Here is a 24,816-nt window from a genome sequence, read left to right as displayed (position 1 = left end):
AGGGGGAGGGGGAGGGAGAAGAGGAAGCCGCAGAAGCAGCAGTGGCAGCAAGAAGTTAAATGCAAGATAAGAAGGAAGAAAATAATAAAGAGCAGAAATCAATGAAACAGAAAGTGAACAAATAGTGGAGAAATGAACAAAACCCTAAACTGGTTCTCTGAAAATATCAGTGAAACTGGTAAACCCCCAGAGCTGTAATGATCAAGAAAAACAAGGGAGAATACTCAAGTTACCAATATTGGATGAAAACAAGGGCTTATCATTACAGATCTCACAGAAATTAAAAAGATTATGAGAAATCTTATGAACAGGTTTGTGCAAATACATTTTACAATTAGATGAAACAGGAAAATTCCTTAAATGATGTAAATTACCAAAACTAACACAAGAAGAAACAAAAAATCTGAATAGCCATTTGTGTGATAAAGAATCTGAAATCATAACTAAAATCCTTCCTACATAAAAAACTCCAAAAGCAAGCAGCTTCACTGGTGAATTCTTACCAAACATTTAAGGAAATAATATCAGTATAATTCAATTAGCTTTATTTTCTCTGTACACTAATAAAAATATAACTGTAATAAAGCTGACCTGTATCAGAAATATATTCAAAACACTTGCTCCTCCTGATTTCTTCCTTGGGTTCAGTAGCTCCTTGGCAAAAATCCAAAAAACAGAAACCATAAAAAAAGACTAATCTGACTAGAAAAAAAATTTGTAACTTCTGAATAAAAATCATAAACAAGAGTAAAATATAAATGTTACATTGGAAAAATATCAATATTTGATAAATAATTGGTGGATATAGATAAAATGAAAGACTTTATCGATCAAATGTGCAAAAGACAAAAATGGAAAACGTATCAAACAAATAATAATGCCAACATGAAATAATGCCAACTTTTCTAATCGATCAAAAGAAATATAAAGTAAGACAGGTAAAAATGTTTTCAAAAATTTAAGAGGGAAGATATCTCTGGAAAAGCAAAATTGTGGAAACAATAAAAAGATCACTGGTTGCCAGAGGTCAGGGCAGAAGAAAGGATGAATAGGCAGAGGACACGGACTTTAGGGCAGGGAAGCACTCTGTATGAGACTATAATGGCAGATACATGTCAGCACACGTTTGTCGAAACCCACAGAATGTACAACACCAAGCATGAACCCGAATGTAAACTACAGACTTGGGGGGACTGTGATGTATCAGTGTAAGTTCATCAGTTGTAGCAAGTGAACCACTCTGGTGGGGGGATGCTGATAATGGGGGAGGCTGGAGGGGGGTTTGGGGACTCTGTACATCCCACTCAATTTTGCTATGAACTTAAAAGTGCGCTTAAAAATACTGTATTTTTCAAAAATATACATAGACTAAGTTGGAAAAAATAGTGTAAATTATTTCAGTAATGTTTTAATATTGACTGCATATTGTAATGATGATGTGAATATGCTGAGTCACATAAAATATATTAATATTTTTAAAAGAGTAATACCTAGTATTGTTGAGAACTGTTGTACTCAAACGCTCTCTTGCACTGATGATAATATATATCTTTTTGTATGATAATCTGCCAATACATATCAAAAGTCCAACAATGACACCTCTAATAATTTATTCAAAGTAGATAAGAATAGAAGTGCAATAAGATGTATGCCCAGCAGGCCCATATAATGGAATTCTAGGCAGCTATTAAATCCGATGAAGTAGACTGCTATTTTCAGACACAGGAAGATGTTCATGATAAACTGTCAATTGGTAAACGTCAGATTACAGGACACTACAGACAGAGGAGCCAGTTTATGAAAAGGTACATAATACTAATGCACACATATTCACTGGACATTATACAGAGATGTGTAACAGACTGTTCAACAAAATTTTAATCATGATATTCTCCGGGTGATAAGATTTAGTGATTTTTAGTCTCTTCTCTCTATTATTTTCTTCTTTTATTTGAATTTTTTCCAACAAGCCTGGATCTCTTTTCTAAAAACATAAGGGCAGGGCTTCCCTGGTGGCGCAGTGGTTGAGAGTCCGCCTGCCGATGCAGGGGACACGGGTTCGTGCCCCGGTCTGGGAAGATCCCACATGCCGCGTTACGGCTGGGCCCGTGAGCCATGGCCACTGAGCTTGCACGTACGGAGCCTGTGCTCCGCAACAGGAGAGGCCACCACAGTGAGAGGCCCACGTACCGCAAAAAAAAAAACATAAGGGCATTTATAGTCACAGATACACATAGACAATTTCGCTACTCTAACTTCCAATTTATCGTAGCAAAGACAAAGTTCATTCTACCTAAAGAAATCATTCACTTGATTCTGTACTTTGGGGCAAGTTCCTCAATTTGCTCTACTTTTCTGACATAAGATCAAGGTGGACTGCAAAGAGTAGATTTCAGGGTTAAAGTCATGGTTCAAGTCGGCCGACCATCTGCGTGGCCCAGCCACTGCCGTCCTAGGACAAGGCTGACAGACGATCAAACGAGTAGCTCCTGTGGAGAATACTTTCTACAATACTTTCCAACTAATGAATATTAGCAGTTGCAGTATACTGCAAAGCAGAAGAATAATGGTTCAGGACACCAAAACAATGAAAGGAAAGAAAAAAACAGAATTTTTAAAATGGGAAGAAAATTAGTAAGGGGAAATATGTGAATAAATATATAGATATATACTGAGAAAAGAAAATGAACTTTAACAAATTTCCATTTTAAAAAGTTGACAGTTGATTAGACTGCCTCAAAGATAAAATGAGAAGTAGTTATAACGTGGCCAAATAGAGAATAAAAATTTGAACTTTATCCACCATATGTTAAGACCGAAAGTACTTGAAATATAAGTTCCCTATAAAAGTATCTTTTATACTTTTAATGAATAAGATGAATGTGATACCTGGTGCCAGCCATCAAAGGAACTTACAGCTACTCTATAAAATATAAGTAAGCATTTTCATCACTGACTAGTATACATTCATTTAAATGCCTACTGAACACAGAGCGCTATGCTAAGCATATGGAATTCAGAGGTACCTGTGACATTATTTCTTGTTTTTGAAGAACTTACCATTTACTCAAAGAAGGAACTGGAGTACCAACACAAACTTAAACCCAATTACGAGAAATGAGACACACATGGCAAAGGGTAGAAGAATGGAATTATAGCCCAGGAATAAGAGAGAGGCTGAGTCGTCATCACACCTGTGTCTGAGTTGTGTCAGCAGCAACTTGAAGCTACAACACAGACCATGGGGATGGAGCAGAGTTCCTCCTGCTTCTGGAGATGACTGGGCCAGGCAACTGGAATTATTTAGTTACCAGATATTACTTCACTGGAAATAAAATACTAACCATTAAATAAGTTGTCATACAGTACACCACCTGGTCAATGCTGCATTCCTGTTGAAACACTGCCAAAACTGAGAGGAAAAGGAAGCCATCAGGAAATAATGGCTGTCTCTATCTGCCTGACACAGAGGTCACCCAAGCATTAATTAAACAAGGGAAAAAGTTTGAAGGGGTAATTTTTTTTTAACAGCCTGCCTGGAGAGCTTCCCAAAAATTTTTAAAAAAAAATTAAATTAAATTTTTAAAATAATGCTTAGACAAAACAAAGACCAGTTGTGATCCAGCACTTCTCACTAATTGATTCAGAATAGCTCTTCCTCATAGCCTCCTTATTAATAAATGCATCTTCAAATCGGAAGTGATCCCATTCAGAGAGTATATTAACATAGGCACTTCCATAAACTAAAAAAAGAATTAAAACTTTATCATATCCAGTTGTAATTATTGGCTTCTCAAGCATTCAATCTTCTACTGAGAGTAGCAGTTACAGATGGGGTTTGGAAAGAGTCCAAAATCTAACAAATTCAATAAACCCAATATATGTTCTCTCTCACTAAACTATAAATTCCTTGATGACTGCAGCCAGTATCATCTCTGCATTCCTTTTAGCAACAGGAATGACGTTTTATACACTCAGATGGATATCTGGATAGAGGGACAAACAAGCCATGAACAAACAGATGTGTGTCACAGAGATTAAAAGTTTAACAAATACTCTGAATGTTTGGGAAACTAACTAGCTGGCTGTTAAAGACAGGTTCCGGGAAAGTGAAATGGTACGGAGTGTGAAGTTGGCTGGAACGGAGAGAGAAGATGTGATCTCTACAACACAGCCTCCACTGCCCAACAGAGGGAGGAAAGGGCACCGAGAGATGGCACGAAGCCAGGTGGAAAAGGTAAGGCAAGGACAATAAACTAATGAAGGAAAACAGCCAAAAAGGCACAGCAAGGAGAGACATTAAAAGCAAATAGAACACTAAGAACTCTAAACAGAATCAGCAGTCTCATGCCTCTTCAGGACAGAAGACGTGCTTTTTCCTTATCTTACTTGAGGGATTCAACAACGGTTCTCACACAGTGTAATACAAACCATCTTACCAAGTGACTTCCCAAAGTACATGGGAAAAGAAGAGGAGAAGCAATTAGAGTTGCATTGGCCATTAAGGTAGAAAATAAATAATTGCATACAATCTGACAATGAAAATATTTGATGACAAATATTATTTTGGGCTTCTTCTGGATAGATGTTGAGAAAAATCTTATATATTAGATGGTAAGTTGATTTTAATTTCTTATAACATTCGTAAAAATTTTACATTTGTCATTTTTCCACATATATTTTCTCATATGATAATGCAAAATGGATTCATTTATTGTAAATGAGGAAAGAGAGACATAAAAAATGGATAAGTAATTTGCCCAAAGTCACAAAGACAGTAGATGATGCAAATGGATTTTTGATCTAAGATTTTCCACATTTTATAATAAACTATTAATAAAAGAATAATATTTTCAAAGTGTAATTTTAGGGAGTAAAGTTCTTTATATCATGGTGAAAAGAAATTAAATAAGAGGCAAGTGAAATTTTTTATTCATCAAAGCAAGCTTAAATATTTCCACTTTACAGAATTGATGGCATTAATAACAAATGAGGAAAAAGTGAAAATAAAAGCCTTCAAGAATCTGAACACATCACTTACAACAAAATTAACTTAGAGATGGAAAAACTATCCTATGCAGAGAAAACCTCAGGGAAGAAACTGTAAAGGGGAACCAGATCACAGTAGAGTCACTGAGTGACCCCTCTACAGAGCAATTAGCCAGAGCCCTGTGTGAGGAAGTAGAAGAATCTGCAAACTAAACTAAATAAAGCAAAGAGATAAGTTTGCATGGAATGCATCCATATGTGTCCAAGAGAACATTTATATAAATATGCTGGCAAATGTACTGACATTTTCTGAAAGGATGTACAAGAAATGGCCAAAACTATGTCTTCTCTAGGAAGGGGTGCTAAGGCACTTTGGATCTGATGTGGGGAGAGACTCTTTTTTGTATTAAATTTTATATAATGGTAATAAAAATTTTTTTATCATTTGTGTTTATTTTTTCTGATATAAAAGACTGTTACCTTAAAAAAACCTTTTTAAATGATTGCCATTAAAACAAATATAAATTTTAGAGAACTGTCATTAAAACGAGTGTGTAACCTGATGCTAGGTTTAATACACTAACATGCATTTAGACATGACTGATACGATCACCATGGCTGAGCTTTAAGAATGGGTACAAGCAGACTACAGTTGACCCTTGAACAGCACACGTGTGAACCGCACTGGTCCACTTACACGCCCATTTTATTCAATGAATATACAGCTGGCCCTCCATATCTGTGGATGTGGAATCCACGGATACGGAGGGCCAACCATGGACTTGAGCATCCTTGAATTTTGGTATCCCTGACAGGTCCTGGAACCAATCCCCCGTGGATACTGAGGGAGACTGTATATGGAAGTGAAAGGAAACAGAACTCTAGACAGAAAGGAAGTGTATCTTAGCATCACCTAAGATTTGTTTGAGTGGTGAGTGATGTGAAACAGGAATGTCAAGTCTAAAATGGTCATCTGAGCCCAGGTCATGGAGGATCTAGAACATTAGGCTTAAAGGTAGAGCTTATTCTGGAGATCAGGGTCTCTTACACATGAGAATTTGCAGGCCCTAGTTTGAAAAAAATGCGGTTAACAACAGAGGCTGACAGCTCCTTGGCTGGACAAGACTGCCCCACACACTGGTCACATGCTCAAAAGAGCAGCGCTGCTCCAGCAAGCAGGAGGCTCCCTTTGGTTCCAGAGAGCATTACAGACATGTGATAAAACAGAGACCTCATTTCTTCAATGGTATCAGGCTAGTTCTTCAATAAAAGTGCCAAGAGTTATCCTAAACACAGAGTCTAACATGATGGAGGAGAACATTTTGATTAGTCAATTGTGACGGACAGAATTAACGTATTTACCCACTACTTCGTGGTCTTAGTCTGCAAGGCCAGAGGCTGCTTATTCCTAGGAATTAGAATAATGCCATTGGACACTTAGCTTAGTTTTATTATTTAGGAAAAAAGTGGTATGAATATCCAGACTATCAGTAAGTGTGGGTTACAAATACTGAATTTTATTCATTATCCCTTTTATTTTAAAAAATTCCTTAAGGGCTTCCCTGGTGGCGCAGTGGTTAAGAACCCGCCTGCCAATGCAGGGGACATGGGTTCGAGCCCTGGTCCGGGAAGATCCCACATGCTGTGGAGCAGCTAAGCCCGTGTGCCACAGCTACTGAGCCTGCGCTCTAGATCCCACGAGCCACAACTACTGAAGCCCACGAGCCACAACTACTGAAGCCTGCATGCCTAGGGCCCGAGCTCCGCAACAAGAGAAGCCACCGCAGTGACAAGCCCGCGCACCACAACGAAGAGTAGCCCCCCGCTCGCCGCAACTAGAGAAAGCCCACGCACAACAACGAACACAAAACACAGACAAAAATAAATAAAATTTTTTAAAATTCATTAAAATAGATCAATATGAAAGTTGTTTATAATATTTATCAGAAGCCATAATTAGAATTATTATCAAAAGTGTATGCTACGCCTTAGTCTGAAATGCAAAGAAATGCATACATCCCTCATTAATCCTTATATTATCACAGTCATTGTGAAATCTTGCTATTCACCCTCCTACCTTTGGAGTCAGCAGCCCTCAGAGATGGACACTATGTCATTATATATTAAATATGTATATATATATATATATATATATATATATACACACACACACCGCATACATATCAAACAAAAGCATCTAAGTATTACTTCTTGTGAGTTATGAAAGACATGTACCTACACTTTGCTCAAATTACAATAAAAATAACCACTGTTTAAAAGCATATTCATATGTAATATTTTATTATTTCTATTGGTCATCACAGCTTTATGGTGGAAAGAGGAAGGTTGTTATTGTTGTCATTTTAAAGACAAAGAGGGACTTCCCTGGTGGCGCAGTGGTTAAGAACCCGCCTGCCAATGCACGGGACACGGGTTCAAGCCCTGGTCCGGGAAGATGCCACATGCCACAGAGCAACTAAGCCCGTGTGCCACAACTACCGAGCCTGTGCTCTAGAGCCCGCGAGCCACAACTGCTGAGCCCGAGTGTCACAACTACTGAAGCCCACGTGCCTAAAGCCATGCTGCACAACAAAGAGAAGCCACCACAATGAGAAGTCCATGCACCGCAAGGAAGAGCAGCCCCCGGTCGCCACAACTAGAGAAAGCCCGTGCGCAGCAACAAAGACCCAATGCAGTCAAAAATAAATTAATTAAATTAAATTTAAAAAAAAAAGACAAAGAAACTGAGGCTCAGAGAGGTTAAGTGTCACACTACAAACTTAGAACTCCAACCAAGTTCTTCTAAATCCAATCTAACTTTAGAGTCCTACCATACTAGCTAGCATCAACAGCAGTGAATAAAAGAGCAGACTCTCCTCTCACCAAAGAAACCATAAAGAGAACAACCCCCCCATGTCCCTCTCATGGTTAAAAGAAGAGTGAGAATAAATTGATCCCCTCAACCCTGGGAGCCCCAGGCCAAATACCTCCTAACCACTGATAAAGTCCATCTGCCCAGATGTCCATACAAATACTGTCATCTTTTTTTTTTTTTTTTTTTTTTTGCGGTACGCGGGCCTCTCACTGTTGTGGCCTCTCCCGCTGCGGAACACAGGCTCCGGACGCGCAGGCTCAGCGGCCATGGCTCACGGGCCCAGCCGCTCCGCGGCATGTGGGATCTTCCCGGACCAGGGCACGAATCCGTGTCCCCTGCATCGTCAGGCGGACTCTCAACCACTGTGCCACCAGGGAAGCCCTGTCATCTTCTATGTGTCATGACATGAATAAGGTTGAGAACACTGCTACTGAGAACTCAGGAATATACAGAATGCTCTTAAATTTGTTTGAAAAAATGTAAACTTCATAAACTTTATAAAAATGCCTATAAAAAGAGAATGATATCAATGATATAACACTTCTGCTTCAAAGTTAATTGCTGGACTTAAATCTGAACACAATGGTTCTCAAATTTTATCCAGTATCACTCGAATAAAAGACGATGTTCATAACCACAACCCACTCTTATGGCACATAGTCCAGATTTTTGTTAAAAAGCCTAAACAGGTTTTTCATGTAATTAACACTGGAGCAACTTTTAATCATTAGTTATTTATCCAATCAGTGACTTATTCTATTCTGTAGCATTGATAAGCTAGCCCGTGCTTTGCATACAACTTCTAATGCTCACCACAGCTATAGGATTCCTTTAGCATGCATTCCAGAAAGTTATACAGGAATGCAAATAAGTAAGAGTGATGGCATGACCGGGACGACCCTGAATTTGCTATAGTCTTTAACCACTCACACACTGCAATGCTTAGTATCAGTTTACACAGAACTCCTAAGGAACTGCACCGCACCTCCACCTGATAACACGTCCTTTGAGAACCCTACAGTTACATAATGTTACCCTTACTCTCACCTCATTATCATTCCTTGAGAGATGTGGGCCCTTAGTTTATTCCCATTCTGATAACCTTCCAGCTTGTCAATATTAACTCTTCAAAGTTTGAAATTTTACACATATATGGAATCCCCACTTCCCTGTTTAAGTTAGTGCATGTGAAAAATGTGGAAGAGTGTAAAGAAAAGTCACATTGTGATTTCCAAGGTCTGCTTAGTCCCTCTAGATGCCACCCAGCCTTTCAATGAGTACTGTCAGACTCAGTACTACACATCTGTATTCTCTGACAAACATCCTTGTCAAAGTGAAACTAACTCATCAGCCCAAAATACACTGGCATCTTCCATCCTCCTGGTGTCTGACCCTTCTGCAATACTAAATGGGGGCCTGGGAGGTTTCCTTACCACCTTCCTTTCTCATTCTTTTCTTCCAAGTTGATCACACACATCAAAATAGGAGGGAACTTCATCACTGACACCTGATTTCTGTTGAAGTGATCATGCCTTTTTTCAAAGACTTTACGACCATGATACAGAAACCAAATAAAAGTTTCCATCTACATAGTGATTTACAGCAGTTTACAAAGCACTTTCATGCCATTTTGTATCTGACTCTCATAACAATTTTTGAGATATGCAGTGCAAACTTTTATAACTGTGAAAAGTGAAATTAAAAGAAGTTAAACAACTCTACCAAGTCACACAACTAAGAAGTAGCAAAGCCAGGACCAAAAGCCATGTTTCTACCCTTAGTCCAGTACCTTTCCACTCCACCATGACGTCTGTGAGGTAAGACATTCTGTTTTATTCATAAGAGGATTCCAAACTTCAGGTTTTCAGAAAATCATGTCATCAGACCCATTTACTCCTGTTCACCTTGAAACAGAGATTTAACTACCTATTCATATTCAATCAAAGAGTAAGCATCAGTTTTATGTAGAGTGTGTTTGCTCTGAGAGTTTCCACAACAATTACCTTTCATAATATTCACCCTCCCCTCCTGCACTACTGGTGGGAATGTAAATTGGTGCAGCCACTTTGGAAAACTGTATGGAGGCTCCTCAAAAAATTAAAAATAGAATTACCATATGATCCAGTAATTCCACTTCTGGGTATTTATCCGAAGAAAACAAAAACACTAATTAGAAAAGATATATGCATCCCTATGTTCACTGCAGCATTATTTACAATAGCCATGATATGGAAGCAACCCAGGTGTCCATCAACAGAGGAATGCGGTGTGTGTGTGTGTGTGTGTGTATGTGTGTGTGCATATATATACATATATATGTAAATATACATGCACACCATGGAATATTTACTTAGCCATAAAAAAAGAATAATATCTTATCATCTGTGACAACATGAATAGACCTAGACGGTATTATGCTAAGTGAAATAAGTCAGGCAGAGAAAGGCAAGTGCTGTATGATTTCACTTATAGGTGGAACCTAAAAAACAAATGAACAAACGTAACGAGATAGAAAAAGAGATACAGAGAACAAAAGGTAGTTGAAGGAGATGGGGGTGGTAAGAAATAGGTGATTAGGGGAGGGAGATGAAGAGGTGCAAACTTCCAGTTACAAAATAAATGAGTCATAGGGATGAAATGTACGGTGTGGGGAACATAGTCAAGAACTATGTAATATCTCTGTAGGTGACATATTGTAACTAAACTTATCCTGGTGGTCATTTTGAAATGTATATAAATACCAAATCACTATGCTGTGTAACAGAAACGAACATAGTGTGGTAGGTCAATTATATTTCAAAAACAAACTCATAGAAAAAGAGATCAGATTTGTGGTCCCAGAGGCAGGGAGTAGGGGAAGGAGAATTGGATGAATGTGGTCAGAAGGCACAAACTTCCAGTTTTAAGATAAGTGAATATATGAGGGATGTAAGGAACCACATGAAAAACACAAACAACACTGCTGTATGTTACCAAGCTGGTACGAGAGTAAATCCTAAGACTTTTCATCACAAGGGAAAAACATTGTTTTCTTTCTTTAATTTTGTGTCTATACGAGATGATGAATGGTCACTAAATTTGGTGTGATAATCATTTCATGATGTATGTAAGTCATATCATTATGCTGGGCACCTTAAACTTATACAGTGCTGTATGCCCATTATATCCCAATAAAACTGGAAGAAAAAAGAAAACCTTATGCTATATTATATTATTTTTATTTTTCATTCAAAGAAAGCAAATAAATAAATAATCAGGTTAAGGAAATATAATAATATTCACTCTCCTCTACTAGCTCTCCTTGTCTCTTCATTAGAAAAAGAAAAAATGCCCAAAGGGCACTCTGTATCAGAACAAGAAAGAACAAAACTTTTTCAAACAAAAGAATTTCATTAAATGATTTGTTAAACAATAAGAGGAATAAAACCTTTTTAAAAACTGAATAAAAGAATATAAAATAACAAAAACAAAGTACAATTAAAAGTAAAATTACAAACTAGGGCTTCCCTGGTGGCGCAGTGGTTGAGAGTCCGCCTGCCGATGCAGGCGACGTGGGTTCGTGCCCCGGTCCGGGAGGATCCCATATGCCGCGGAGTGGCTGGGCCCGTGAGCCATGGCCGCTGAGCCTGCGCGTCCGGAGCCTGTGCTCCGCAGCGGGAGAGGCCACAACAGTGAGAGGCCCGCGTACCACAAAAAAAAAAAATTAAAATTAAAGTTAAGACAGTCCAAAGGAATATAAGAATATTAAATGTCTAAGGAATGAAAGAATAAACACGGCATACACCAAAAAGTAAAAGTGAAACAAGGCAAATACAAATTCCAGAATTTAACACCTCCGTGGCATGAGGTGTGCAAACAGCTCGCCGGCCTCAGTGGGCCAAGTTACTGGTTACAGATCCCAGAAGCAGAAACAGGGCCTCTGGCCTTTCCTTTGGTTGTAGAAGATTCAGCACCCCTGCCCCTATGGGCCGTAAACATCTGTACGGGAAGAAGACATCTCTCAGGGACCACTGAGCTCCAGCTTACTCACCTCTTCCAACCCATAAGCCAAGCAAAAGCACCCACTGTCCACTCTCCTCAAGGCTAGCTTTTAAATTAAGAGCTGTAACTCAGAATATGAATCGATAAGTCCCTTAATACCAATGCATAAATAATTTTTGTGTTATGACCAAATTAAATTCAGCCATATCTAAGGTGAATTCTAGTCAAATTTAAAATTATGTTAAGTAAATATAAATTATATGTGTTAAATCTGTCATACATATTAAACGTAATACGAATCATACATTTTCAAAGAACTACAATACCATGAAAATATAAGCTGTAAACCATGGTAAATATAACTCAGTCCTACTGAGATGGCCTGGCAGTTCTGAAGTGTTCAGTGACCTCATTGTCAATACTCTGGCCACCATTTGAATGTACCACAAGGAAGAAAATAGTGGTATATGATACAAGGTTTAAGGTAGAAAACTTGATATGAGGGGCATCTCCACTCTTCTTTCCATACCCATCTATAAACAAAATGGTCATTGCCTATCTGGATAATACCTAATGGAAATGAGTCAAAAAATTACCAAGAGATTATATGAATTCCCAAACTGAGTAAACTATAAGCGAGTGGATTTTATAATGGCTACATAAGGAATTCCAGACAGCTACATCAGCCTCAAAAACCAAATGCAGAACAATGCCACATGAAAAGCGTTATACTGGAGATTCATTTATGTCTTCAACTATCGAGCTAAGAATGAAATAAATATTTACAAATTAAAATTCTGGCTTGCAAGTCATATTCCATTTTAATATTTCCACTGTTTAGAGTAAACACTGTTATGAACAAACACAACAGTAACCACTGGAAACTAGTATTTTTGTACATAACAATTCTTAGCTTACTATGTCTTTTGCACCATGTCAAAACCTGTACACAGTAAACACAACCAGCACATAATCCTGTGTTGCCCCTTTTACTATCACAATGATTATTCTGCAGATATTCATCACCAAAATCACACATTACACAGCAAAACGACAACTCCAAAAGTTAGTTCCCATGTCCTCTGAGGTAATAAGAACAAAATAAAAATAGATAAAGCAGTATTTTCTAAAAGTAAACTCATTAATTGCTTATAATTATTAAATACAAAATACCATTTTAATTTATATAAAAGACTAACAATGACCAAGACCTTGAAAAAAATTCCCCAAATATTACATGACTTCCTCTTCCAAATATCATATCCAAAATACACAGGAATCTCAAAAAAGAAAGCCACTTAAGAATCTTTCCTGAACCACTTCCATGTATCTTTAATGTGCAGACCTTGAGGACATTAACACACTTCTGAACTTATTTGTGTTTCATTTCAACCAATGTTTTCTGCACAAATTCATGCTGTTTCAAATAATCTTTTATCAGAATAAGAAGTCTAAATTTTACAATTACTCAGGTTACAAAATTTTAAAGGACTGCTTAATTTTCATTAATGATAAATGAAACATATCTAAACATATCTTTATGCTGATGCATCTCTGCTACCAAAGCAGGACAAAATTATTTTTGAAATGACTAATTTCTAGACGCTTACACATTTGCAGAAGATCATCAGATGTACTAAACTGATAGTTCTATGCTTTATTTTCAGATTCAAGTGATAAATAAGACGGAACTGAAAGAGGAAAAGGCTCTATCTGATCTTTACCAGTTCTGCCTACTAAGTTACAGAGTTTGTGGTTTATCAACAGTTCTACTAAAAAAAAAAAAAAGTTCAATAAAGCACCTATTGCTTGTGGTAATAAAAATCTATAGTCTTTCAAAGTTCTACACATTAAAGTTTTTTAAAAGATTTAAGAAATCTAAAATAGGTATTGGAAATACAGCACAACCTTTTACTAATTTCACCTTAATAACAGAGTATAACTTAAGTCACTATTGAACATCATCCATACAGATGACACCTTCCAAAAATCTACAAGAGATCCAAAGAGATACTTGTCCTCAGAAACCTAAAATCCAGTGTTCACATAGTCAGGACAGTAAAGACCAAGTTCAATATACAATATAACTGCCATGAGGCAAATATCAAAAGGATTATTACTCAGCAACTTTTTTTTATCTCTTCTACTTCTGCAGCTTCACTTTCACAAATTCCACCTGTTCGATAAAGTTGTTATATTTTTAAAAAAGATTTTAATAGCAATACCTCTCAACACCCTTCATAATTTTCATTCCTTTTCCGTAAAAGCCATCTCAGTACCTTAAAAATAGTGCTTCAACAACTGAGCAAACACTCACTGAACAGATATTTTGGGTCAGACACTGTTTTGGGCTCTGAGTAAGCCCAACAATCCCCTGCCGAGGCAGATCACACTGTAGCAGAGAGAGTCCTTCTTAATCATCTTCCTTAGTTCAAAATATTTACACCAAAAGCAATATATTCTTTACTCTTAATTATTCACACAAGATTCTGAATACGAAGTACAACTAACTTTGGAAAGAGATAACTGCCTGGTGCCCAGCTGAGAGCTGACAAGACATCTGTCTCTCCCTACATCCCATCAGGAACCCCCCACCATGGCCCCCATGACCCAGAGTGAGGTGCCGCCCTTTTCACACTTGGTGCTGGGCACTGTGCCAGCCCGGCCACAGCCCTTGCAACATGGTTACAGTCACTGATTTGGAACTGACACACTCTCTCCGAGAATGTCACCTTCTCAACTGCTTTGCATCTGTGTCTGACACATAACTGCCACTCAGAAACACTCACTGAATGAATGAAAGGAGACTGAATATTTCCTATGTCGTTTATACTTTTTTTCCATTTTCGTCTTTTGATTGACGTTTGTTAAAATGTTTCATATAATATCACAACTCTGGTCAAGCCTAGAATTAGGGATTGTCTAAAAGGATGGTTTTCTAAAATTGCTGCAAAAAAAGTCATTGCTATTAGAAAAAGATGATTATTTTAAAGGCAGCACGGCATACTGGTTCTAGAATCAGAAAAACAGATTCAAATCACAGTCCCACCTCTTACAGCTGTGTGACTTGGGCACATTATTTAACCTTTCTGAGATTCCATTTCCTCATCTTTATGAAAATGATAACAGTCCCCACTTCATACGGTTGTAGTGAAGATAAATAGGATTTGTAGGCTCTTGGCACATTTACTGACACATTGTATAAATTAGATACATAGTTTTTATTTCTGTTTCTGTAATACATCTAACTGGAAGCCTAATCAGAGAAAATTAATTGGTAAATAAGGCTCTGTAACCATGATGCTATATAACTTTATTTCATTAACTGAGAACTTATAAACCAAAAAAAAAGTCTTAATGAAATTCACTGAACAAATACTCTAAATATACTTACACTCATATTAAAGCTGTTAATCACAAATTACGAACAGAGTATCAATATAAATGGGGGGAAATGAGTAACCTAACCAGTAACTGACAGAGGTGCACTTGATCCTCAGTTCAGAGATCTTTCCACTATAGCAAGTTGCATCTTTCTAATTAATTCAAGTGTGCAAGGCTTTCTTTAAAATTAAAATGCTCCCCTGAGGGCTGTCTACCAGTTGTTCACACCTCACGGTGAATTACTTTAATCAGATAAATACGTTAAGCAACACTACCTACTTAAAGAAATTGTGATTTGAAGAGTGGTGAGCAGAGGGGTAATTTTAAAGCCAGGTGCGTGGGGTGGGGGAGGCCTGTGTGATGCTCTGTCCAAGTCTCTGTGTGGTCACCGAGCGGCATGATGACAACGCACCTGCGTGCTGGGGCCAGAGGGGCTCCAGGAGTCAGAAAACGTGTCTACGCGGTGCCCCTCTAATGGGATGTACCAGGTGCTCTTTAAGGAAACTTCCAGTTCCGCAACCCTACTGTTCTCTTCTGCAGTGTGCCCTAAGACCCCAGGCGGCACTAACCTCCTAAATGCCTCTAGAAAAGCAATTCAGGAGCACCTCTGGCAAGTTCCCCAACCAGGCCTGAGGACTGACCTATCACAGAAATGCAAAACAACACATCCTTTTCCATAGATAAAAATCAAACCACCACCTGGAGTAAATTAACATCCTTAATTCATGTAAACTAAGAGTCTAGCTGTGCCCAAAATAAATACAGCAGGAAAACCATTTAACCTAACGGTATAAGACCATCACAGCATCTCAGGAGTTTATTAAAGCTGTCTTGAGGGCTTCCCTGGTGGCACAGTGGTTGAGAATCTGCCTGCCAATGCAGGGGACACGGGTTCGAGCCCTGGTCTGGGAGGATCCCACATGCCGTGGAGCAACTGGGCCTGTGAGCCATGGCCACTGAGCCTGCGCGTCCAGAGCCTGTGCTCCGCAACAAGAGAGGCCGCGACAGTGAGAGGCCCTCGCACCGCGATGAAGAGTGGTCCCCGCTCGCCACAACTAGAGAAAGCCCTCGCACAGAAACGAGACCCAACACAGCAAAAATAAATTAGTTAATTATAAACTCCTACCCCCAACAGCTTCTTTAAAAAAAAACAAAAAAAACAAAAACAAAAAAGCTGTCTTGAATGCTTTCTAGCTCGAAAAAAAAATAATTAAAAAAAAACTCTCTTGGTTTCCATAATATCCCTTTAGCATTAAGCCTAAGAGTTTGAAAGTGGGAAGAGTTTTTGAATGTTAAATATTAAAACCTATTTCTACAGAAGAAGGATTCTTTTGGAATTGATTGACAACATATTTCACCCTTAATCCCTTTGATTTTCATTGTTATCTAAAATAATTCCATGGCTGCTTGTTTAAAGTACTCCAAAAATGTCTACTGCTAATACTGTATATGCACTTTGAAATTGTATATTTTAAAAGGTAAATTACTGTCCTCTAACTTGCAAGTAGAAAAGTAAAATTTGGAGGAAAAGAAAGAGGGAAATTATTTGACCAAAATCTCAATATTCTCTCCAAATGAGAGAATATGATCAAAAGTATACCAGAAACATATTACCTTTAAAGTCAAGAAAACAATGAAGTTCCAAGAAAAAACCTGGACACACTCATAGCACCGTGCAACACAGCAGTGGCCAAACAGCAGCCTGAGAGCACAGCGCCTGGAGGAGCTGTCTCACCTCCAATGGACCGGCGGGGTCACTCATCTGGAAAATCAAAAGGGCACCTTGGACGAAAGCAGCAAAATTAAAGAGCATGTGAAGAAATAAAAGCACCTAATGAGACAAGTTACAATCAAACTACCAAAATATAAATTCTGCAGCATCACTATCAAAGTAACTAACAATCAACAAATATTGAACCCTGAAATGTGACTTGCTTTTTCCCCTGCAGGCAGCTGCGTGAAGGAGGTAATGCTCAGAGTCAAACAGAAAAGTACAGCTGTTCTCAATATTTTCGACATAAAACGAAAACGGTGTATCTCAAAGACATGCTCCTCAAGAACCACATTAAACTTTGCCCCTGGTTAGAACTATGAGAAAATAAGTTTTGCTTTCTTCTACAATGTAGGATATAAAGTTAAAACTTTCACTCAAGATTACTCTAATTTATCCTAGTGCACGTGGGCTGAGAGGGACTCAAGAGTTCCTTAACGAACACAAAGCGAGAGCAAAAGCACGGGAACCACGTTTTACTCACAGGGTTTTTTCCACTTGGGCAATTTGTAAAGTCTCCTAGACCACTTTATCGTATGTATGACTCATCGAAGTTCTACTTTCCAATTGTTAAGGTTTTCCCGGGGTTTTGGCATGTGTGGAGAGGCGTCAACGGGCTTTAGGGCAGTCTCCACAAACGCACAAACACAGCACGTGTGCCAGTAAATCCTGACGTGAGGAGGGAGCCGGGCAGATGTGGGTCCTGAATGGGGGATGGGGGGTGAGCACAGGGACCCCAAACAGCCCCACCCAAGGCACAGGTCGCTAATGTCCCTGCTACTGTCCACCAGCACACACTGAGGATCACGTCCACAAGGGCAGCCTCTGTGAATTCATCCAACCAATGGTCAGGCTCTATGCTCGGTCCAATTTCTGTTATTCACTCTGTAACTATGCACTAAACATGCCAGTCACTGCGCTAAACTGTTCCTTAAGGATACATACAGTTACTATGTTGTGGCCCAGTCCTTGAAGAGCTTCCTTGAAGCAGGGCAAGCAGACGCTATGCTATATCTACATGTCTCTGTATTACTATACTAGACATATCTAGAAGAACACAGTAAGTGCTATAACACAGGAAGAAGCAAAATGCTGTGAATCTGTGTAAACAGTATCCCTATAGACGAAAACTCATCAAATGCAAAAGTGAGTTTAGAAGTACCTTTCATTTGCAGGGCATGGGGGACACAGACCAAGGCAGGATTCTTTGGCCTAAGGTTCTGATTTAAAAAAAAAAAGAGGCAGTTAAACTGTTCACATAAGCTAGAGCTCAGAAGGACGCATAATCTGATACTGGGATAGTCAGGCTGATAAAAGTGAAAAGTCAGTAGCAAGGAGGGATTTGCTCCTAAGAGAAATTATTCTAGCTAAAGAGAAAGGGATAAAGAAGGCAAGACTTGCTAAAAGATGTGTTGAACACTACTAATAAGTAAAACTGTTAGATCAAAGAGTCACTAAATACGGAGATGGAAATCCTAAAAAGAGTAGTGCCAGAATCAACACTACAAGGAAAAAGCTCACTAGTTATTTTATGTGGAATTATACTTCATTCATTAATTTCCAGGAAGACACTGTATTCCTGTTTTAAAAAAAAATACCTGAACCGCATACATTTTATATTCTAGTATTTCCTGATGCGAAGTTACTGCACACTGAAAGGCGACAGAGGCAGATTTAAAATATACATGCATATATCAAATCTATTAAAAGACAATAGGTTAAAATACAGACTCTGGAGCCAGACTGCTTTGGGCAAGTTTTCTTCATTCCTCTGTGCTTCCTACCTCAGTATTTTTGTAAAGTACCCAGAACAGTGTGTGGCACGAAGCGCTACACAAGTAGGGGCTACTGCCCTCCTGCTGCTGGGGGTGCACTGCCAACAATACGAAAGAGAAAGCAGAGCTCCAAGGCCACTGCCTGGAAGGAAAACCCCAAGAGGCCGCATCTCCCATCTTCTACTGAGCAAGGGTTGGGTTACCTTTCACTTCCCTGAATCACTCTGGGGAAAGCAGGGGCAGCCGGGTTACAATAAGTTCTGTTATTAGAATCGAAGGGAGGCCACCCTGCTGGCTGAACTTCCCTGATGGCTGGGAAGAAGAAGACGGCAAAGAGAAGAAAAGGGGCGCCAGCAATGTTTGGAAACCCAACAGGAAGAGCGTTAAGACCTAGATGTTGCCACCTCACTCTCGGAGAGTTGGAGCAGAAGCTACCAGGGAAGTTGTCCTGCCAGGAAAACATCCACGAGGAGATGCCCCAGCCAGCCAGGGTGGACACCACCAGGACCCTGTCCACTAACACAAAGGGGACGCAGTAGGAAACACTACCAACACCACTCACAGCAATGTTTCAATCTGTGGGGCGCTTCACATGTGCTCTAAAATGTGTCCTTTTCAAAAAAATCAATATACTGCCTTTGAAACAAGTCCAAACAGCAACAGATGAGATGATGAGCATCACCTCACCAGAGCCGGATGTATCAAGTTATAGCTCAGCACCGCCATTTCCAATCGTAACTAAAACTCAGTTAACGACGGTCTGTCTCTGAAGATATTTATGACATAAATTATTTGGGATAAATAAGTTAAAACTTCTCTATTAATAAGTAAACAAGAAACATGCCAAATATCTTAATGTAATATGACCAGTCTTAGCATAAACCAAGTTTACCCTGAGCATCATATTTTCTACTGGATCAAACAGATAGTCGTCAAAAAACTACACCAGGGGGGCTTCCCTCCTGGTGGCGCAGTGGTTGAGAGTCTGCCTGCCAATGCAGGGGATGCAGGTTCGTGCCCCGGTCCGGGAGGATCCCACATGCCGCGGAGCGGCTGGGCCCGTGAGCCATGGCCGCTGAGCCTGTGCGTCCGGAGCCTGTGCTCTGCAACAGGAGAGGCCACAGCAGTGAGAGGCCCGCGTACCGCAAAAAAAAAAAAAAAAAAAAATACACCAGGGCTTCCCTGGTGGCGCAGTGGTTGAGAGTCATGCACGGGACGTGGGTTCGTGCCTCTGGTGACCTACTTCTAGACTTCCTCTCCTATGAAATATCAAGTTTCCTTATTATTTAAATTGGTTTTATATCTGTACCCTAAAACATCCTAATTTACACATTTTGTTTTATCGGTCCATTACTACATAAGAATATCATCCATGTTCATGTAAATGTTAGCCAAAAAAACCGTATCCTACTTTAAACAAACTGATATGTATATGAGACTCATTAGATAAATAGGTTTCATTGACAGTTAAATAAGAATATTCCAATAACTTATTTTAATAATTTCTGGACATTTTGCCCTTCAATATTTATCAATACAGTAGAAAACTAACAAAAAAAAATTTAGAAACATCAAACTCTCAATTTGACATAAAATTTTAGTTATACAGTAGCATCACTTTTTAGAGCACAAAAAGTGTAACTTGTTAGACCCTAAAATGTTAGTTATATTCATAAATTTAAGTCACAATCAAAAAAGAACAGTTGTTAATGCTTTTTACATAGTTGAATTTAGCTTTTTAAAAAATCTTTTGAATTTGGTGCCAATGAGCCATTTTAATGGAATACGTGGGTAGAATGGATTGATTGCAACCTACAGAGAAGCCAAAGTGCTTATTTTAACCATTTATTATATTTCCAACTTCATCATGCTGGATAAATGGTTAAAATACAAATGAAGATGTTTCTGATGAGTAGCGATTTAACAATAACAACAGCAAAAAAGCAAGAAGGTAATAAAAGAAGGGCAGAAGTAAAAGATACCAACTGAAATGACCAGTTCCTGAAAAATGGAAAAAAGGCAGAGGGCGGAAGTAAGGAGTAAACCGCGCAGGAGTCTGCATGGAAAGTCCGAATCCCTCTCACACACGCACAGATCGGGTGTTCCATAAGGTAGGTCCATGCTTTCATCAAGATCACATTAGCATGCATTTAAAATTACAGAGAAACCATGTTTGCCAAAGGAATTTAGCCTGTTTTACAAACACATCAGGTCAGCACTACTTCACACACCTTAGCTGATGTTATGGTAGGTACTGTGAAGATTTATTCATATCAAATATACTATAAGAACAGATTTAAATTGGAGCTAAAAATAATAATAATAACGTATCCATTGGAGTCTTCAAAGAGAACTTACTTGGGCCTGGAAAGAACGTAAACAGACCAATGTTAATACACACAGGACAACAAAAGATTACCTTTTTAATCGGAGAAAGCTCACATACAACCTAGGATCAGTTCCCGCCTGGGGAAAAACCTGACCACAGCTGCAACTCACATGGGCCTAAGTGCGGCAGGCAGGGCTGGCGGAGCCAGGAAGGTGTCTGACTTCCTACCTAAAATTAGCCAGGCCCACTTCACCACAGCTGGGTTAGGTTCCCCTATTTTAAGGTGTGCAGCTCCAAATTGCTTAGGAGCATATAACTGCTGGCCGGTTTCAGGAGCTAAGAGTGTCGAGAGACTTTCCACCAAGCCTTGAGAGTGGACAACTAGTCTGGACAAAAATTCCACACTGAATCATCAAGCTGTCTGAGGTCTAAGTACACTGGCAGTGAAATCATACACTGGAGATATCCATGAAAGCATATCGCCCGAGGGCACAATACGAAGGAAATGAGCAAGAAGAGACGTCCCTTACTCTTTTCCACCACACACACACACACACACACACACGCACGCACGCACACACACACACACACGCACGATAAAAGTAAGGGGGAAACTGACAAAAATTCATGATCCTAAAGTGTTCTTGTCCTTTCAGGAAATTATATAGAACTGATGGCTGAAACCCTTCCAAGTAATGTCCCGTGATTGTTTTTTGTTTTTTTATTTTTTTAAATTAACCATTTTAAAGCGTGCAATTCAATGGCATTTAGTACATTCACGGTATGGTACAATCCCAGCCACCTTTATCTAATTCTGAGACATTTCCATCACTCCAAAATAAAACCTCCTACCCATTTAAACGTTTCTTCACATCTCCTTCTCCCCTCAGTCCCTGGCAACCTATTTACCTATTTTGGATATTGCATATAAATGGAATCATAACAATATGTGACCTTTTATATCTGGCTTCTTTCACTTAGCATAAATGTTTTCAAGGTTCATCCACATTGTGGCATGTATCAGCACTTCATTCCTTTTTATGGCTGAATAATATTCCGTTGCATGTATAAACCACAATTTGTTTATCTGTTCATCCACTGATGGGCCTTTGTGCTGTTTCCACCTTTTGGCTATTGTCAGTAGCACTGCTGTAGACATGCGTGTACATATATTTGTCTGAATACCTGTTTTCAGTTCTTTGGGGTACATACCTAGGAGTTGAATTGCTAGATCATATGGAAATTCTATTTTTAACTTTTTGAGGAACCATCAAACTGTTTTTCACGAGCCTGAACCATTTTACACTCCTGCCAATGTCCCATGACTGTTTACCTCCCCCTGAAAGTCCTAGGCTCCCGGAGTGAACCCCATGGAGCGGGTACTCAGTTCACATTCTGCATTTGGGAAACATTAGAAGGGAACTGGTGCGGCGCCCATTTGTACAGGCGAGAAATTTCTTGCTAGCATTTAAAAAAGGAGCTGAATTTTAAAAAAAAATGAAAAATGAAAAGGAATGCCCTTCCACCAAAACTAACAATAACTTCATCAACCAACGGTAAAGTTAAGTTGTAAGTTACATGGCCTTCACATACACCTGAAATTTAAGCTGCACAGATAACATTCTGGATTGCTACCACCTCGTGGCAAAGACTTAGCATCTATTTTATTACCAGAACCTGAGACACAACACAGAATACACATTTAATTCAGTACGATCCTGATGCCACCACGTTCTGGTTGTCTACAACAATAGCGCTTGTTTTGAATTAGCAAACACACATACCTTCATCTTCTGAGGCATGACATTTCACTCTCAATACCAAGTCAAAGTTTCTTTCTGGATTTTCCCTAAAAGAAAAAGAACTTTGTTATTTTTATCTCCTATAACAAAGTTTATATTTTCTTAACTCTAAAAATTAATCTCGTTCTTGTCTCAGTATGTTCCATATAACTACATGACCACAGCGTAGAAGAAGTAAAGTGTTTTCCTAGTTCAGCAACTTAAGAACCCTGAGGCTTAGGAGTCTGGAGTCTTGGGGCAAAACATTTAACCTCTGAGCCTGTTTTCTTACCTATAAAGTACCCTGTTCGCTTCAAAGAATAATAATGGTGAGGATTACAAATCAAATAATACAAGTGGAAGTACTTTATAAAGTATTAAGTGCTGTATAAATATAAAGCATTGCCTTTATCTTACTGAATCAAAACCGGAAAGCCAGCACATTCCTAAGTGTCTCTACCTTTCCCTGCCAGCAGAGTTTGACAGCAGGCTCTCCAGCTTTCTTCAAAGGACTTGCAATACAGGTGTAAATGAACACCTGGTTCCACCTGCCATGTTCTAGAGCACCATGAGTCATTCATAATGTTCCTTAAATGCAATACTTCGCATATACTTTTCTTGAGATATAATAATTACAGCACATAAGCATGTTTAAAGTTGCAAACTATACATAGCCTCCAAGGCCAACCAAAAAAAGCCTTATTTTACGTCAGTTATCTTTGGGGAAATTGGACATCTGCCTCAATACTTGGATTTTACCACTAAGAACAGTGAGGCTTTGCTTCATTCAAAAGTTATCCGCATCTTCACTAACTGCTCATATATTCAACATAGTCTCTACTTTATTTCAAAAAGCAAATTGAAACCTACTGAGACATCTGTTTTAAAAACATAGTTCTGGGTTTTTTTTTAAACTTAGTTCTGTTTTAATCTCTTTCTGCCAGAAGATAAAAGGTCAAAGTCTGATACCACAAAGTCCACGTGATCAAAGTGTTAATATATTTCAGTTATTCCTGCCAGGGAGACCTTAGTGTCTTTGTGTGCATTGGCTGTTTGTAATATGCACTTCCTTCAAGAAACTAATGGCAGCTTTGGCTTCTAAATAAACATTTGATTTTTTAAAAATTTATTACAAGAATCTAGAAACATAGGAAGCGACAACCCACATAAATTTATTTGCAAATAGAAGTTTCCTCAGCCCTCCCACGATTCACTTGCTTCAATGGGAATAATCAACCTGGACCCTCAGTCAGGTGACCCTCCCTCCTAAGCCGGTTCAGGTCAAAAGGTCCACTTTTCACGTCAGGAACCTAGCAACCCACCCCCCGCAAGATATCAAACACTGAAGAAAACAATTCTAAATCACACAATTTTCCTATTTTCGTAATAGTCTTTAGGATCTCTCAAGTGTAAATAGTAAATATCGATTCTATTATACTGGGAAATTTTAAAGGCCTTTCACGCTAAAAGAAAAATACACAATATTCACGATTTTAAACTCGGAGGAAGGGAGGGTTAAGGGGGGCGGGGGAAGAGAAGAAAAATGGAATTCTTTGCAAACTAAGTTTCTGTAGCAAAATATAAAACTCATGCCTCTAAGGTACCCAAAAGAAAATCACCACACTTAACACAAATAGCTTTCTGCCTAATTCGTCTCCTAAAGAAAAGCCTCCCCTGGTGGGTACCGGAGCCAACACATCAAAACACCACCACCGCCCACCCAGCCTCCGAGACCCTCTGGCAGGGACCAGCGGCCGTATCACCGCACACGGGGGCCCCTTTCAGAAGGTCCTAAGAAGAGGCGTAAAAAGAAGGACCTGGGACCGCTCCGGGAAGACACCTCACACCCGCACCGCGCGGCCCGGCGCGGCGCGGGCGCCCGGCTGTCACGTCCGACCCGCGGCCCAGGACCCGCAGCGGCCGCGCCGGCG

General features: G+C 39.2%; 1 protein-coding gene across 3 annotated transcripts in view; it reads right to left on the bottom strand.

Moving 5' to 3' along the window:
- Window positions 1–24,816, bottom strand: part of DENND1B (DENN domain containing 1B) — a 265,632-nt gene that overhangs the window by 233,547 nt on the left and 7,269 nt on the right. For all 3 annotated transcript variants that reach the window (XM_029227517.1, XM_029227515.1, XM_029227516.1), the window contains exon 2: window positions 22,889–22,953. In XM_029227517.1, coding sequence (XP_029083350.1) covers window positions 22,889–22,953 — 65 coding nt within the window. The remainder of the gene's footprint in view (window positions 1–22,888; window positions 22,954–24,816) is intronic.

Source organism: Monodon monoceros, unplaced genomic scaffold (genome assembly GCF_005190385.1).
Source record: "Monodon monoceros isolate NGI ecotype Baffin Bay Population unplaced genomic scaffold, NGI_Narwhal_1 Super_Scaffold_18, whole genome shotgun sequence".
NCBI classification, from domain to species: Eukaryota; Metazoa; Chordata; class Mammalia; order Artiodactyla; family Monodontidae; genus Monodon; species Monodon monoceros.
Note: the sequence above shows the minus strand (reverse complement) of the source record. Positions and strands in the feature narration are given on the sequence as shown.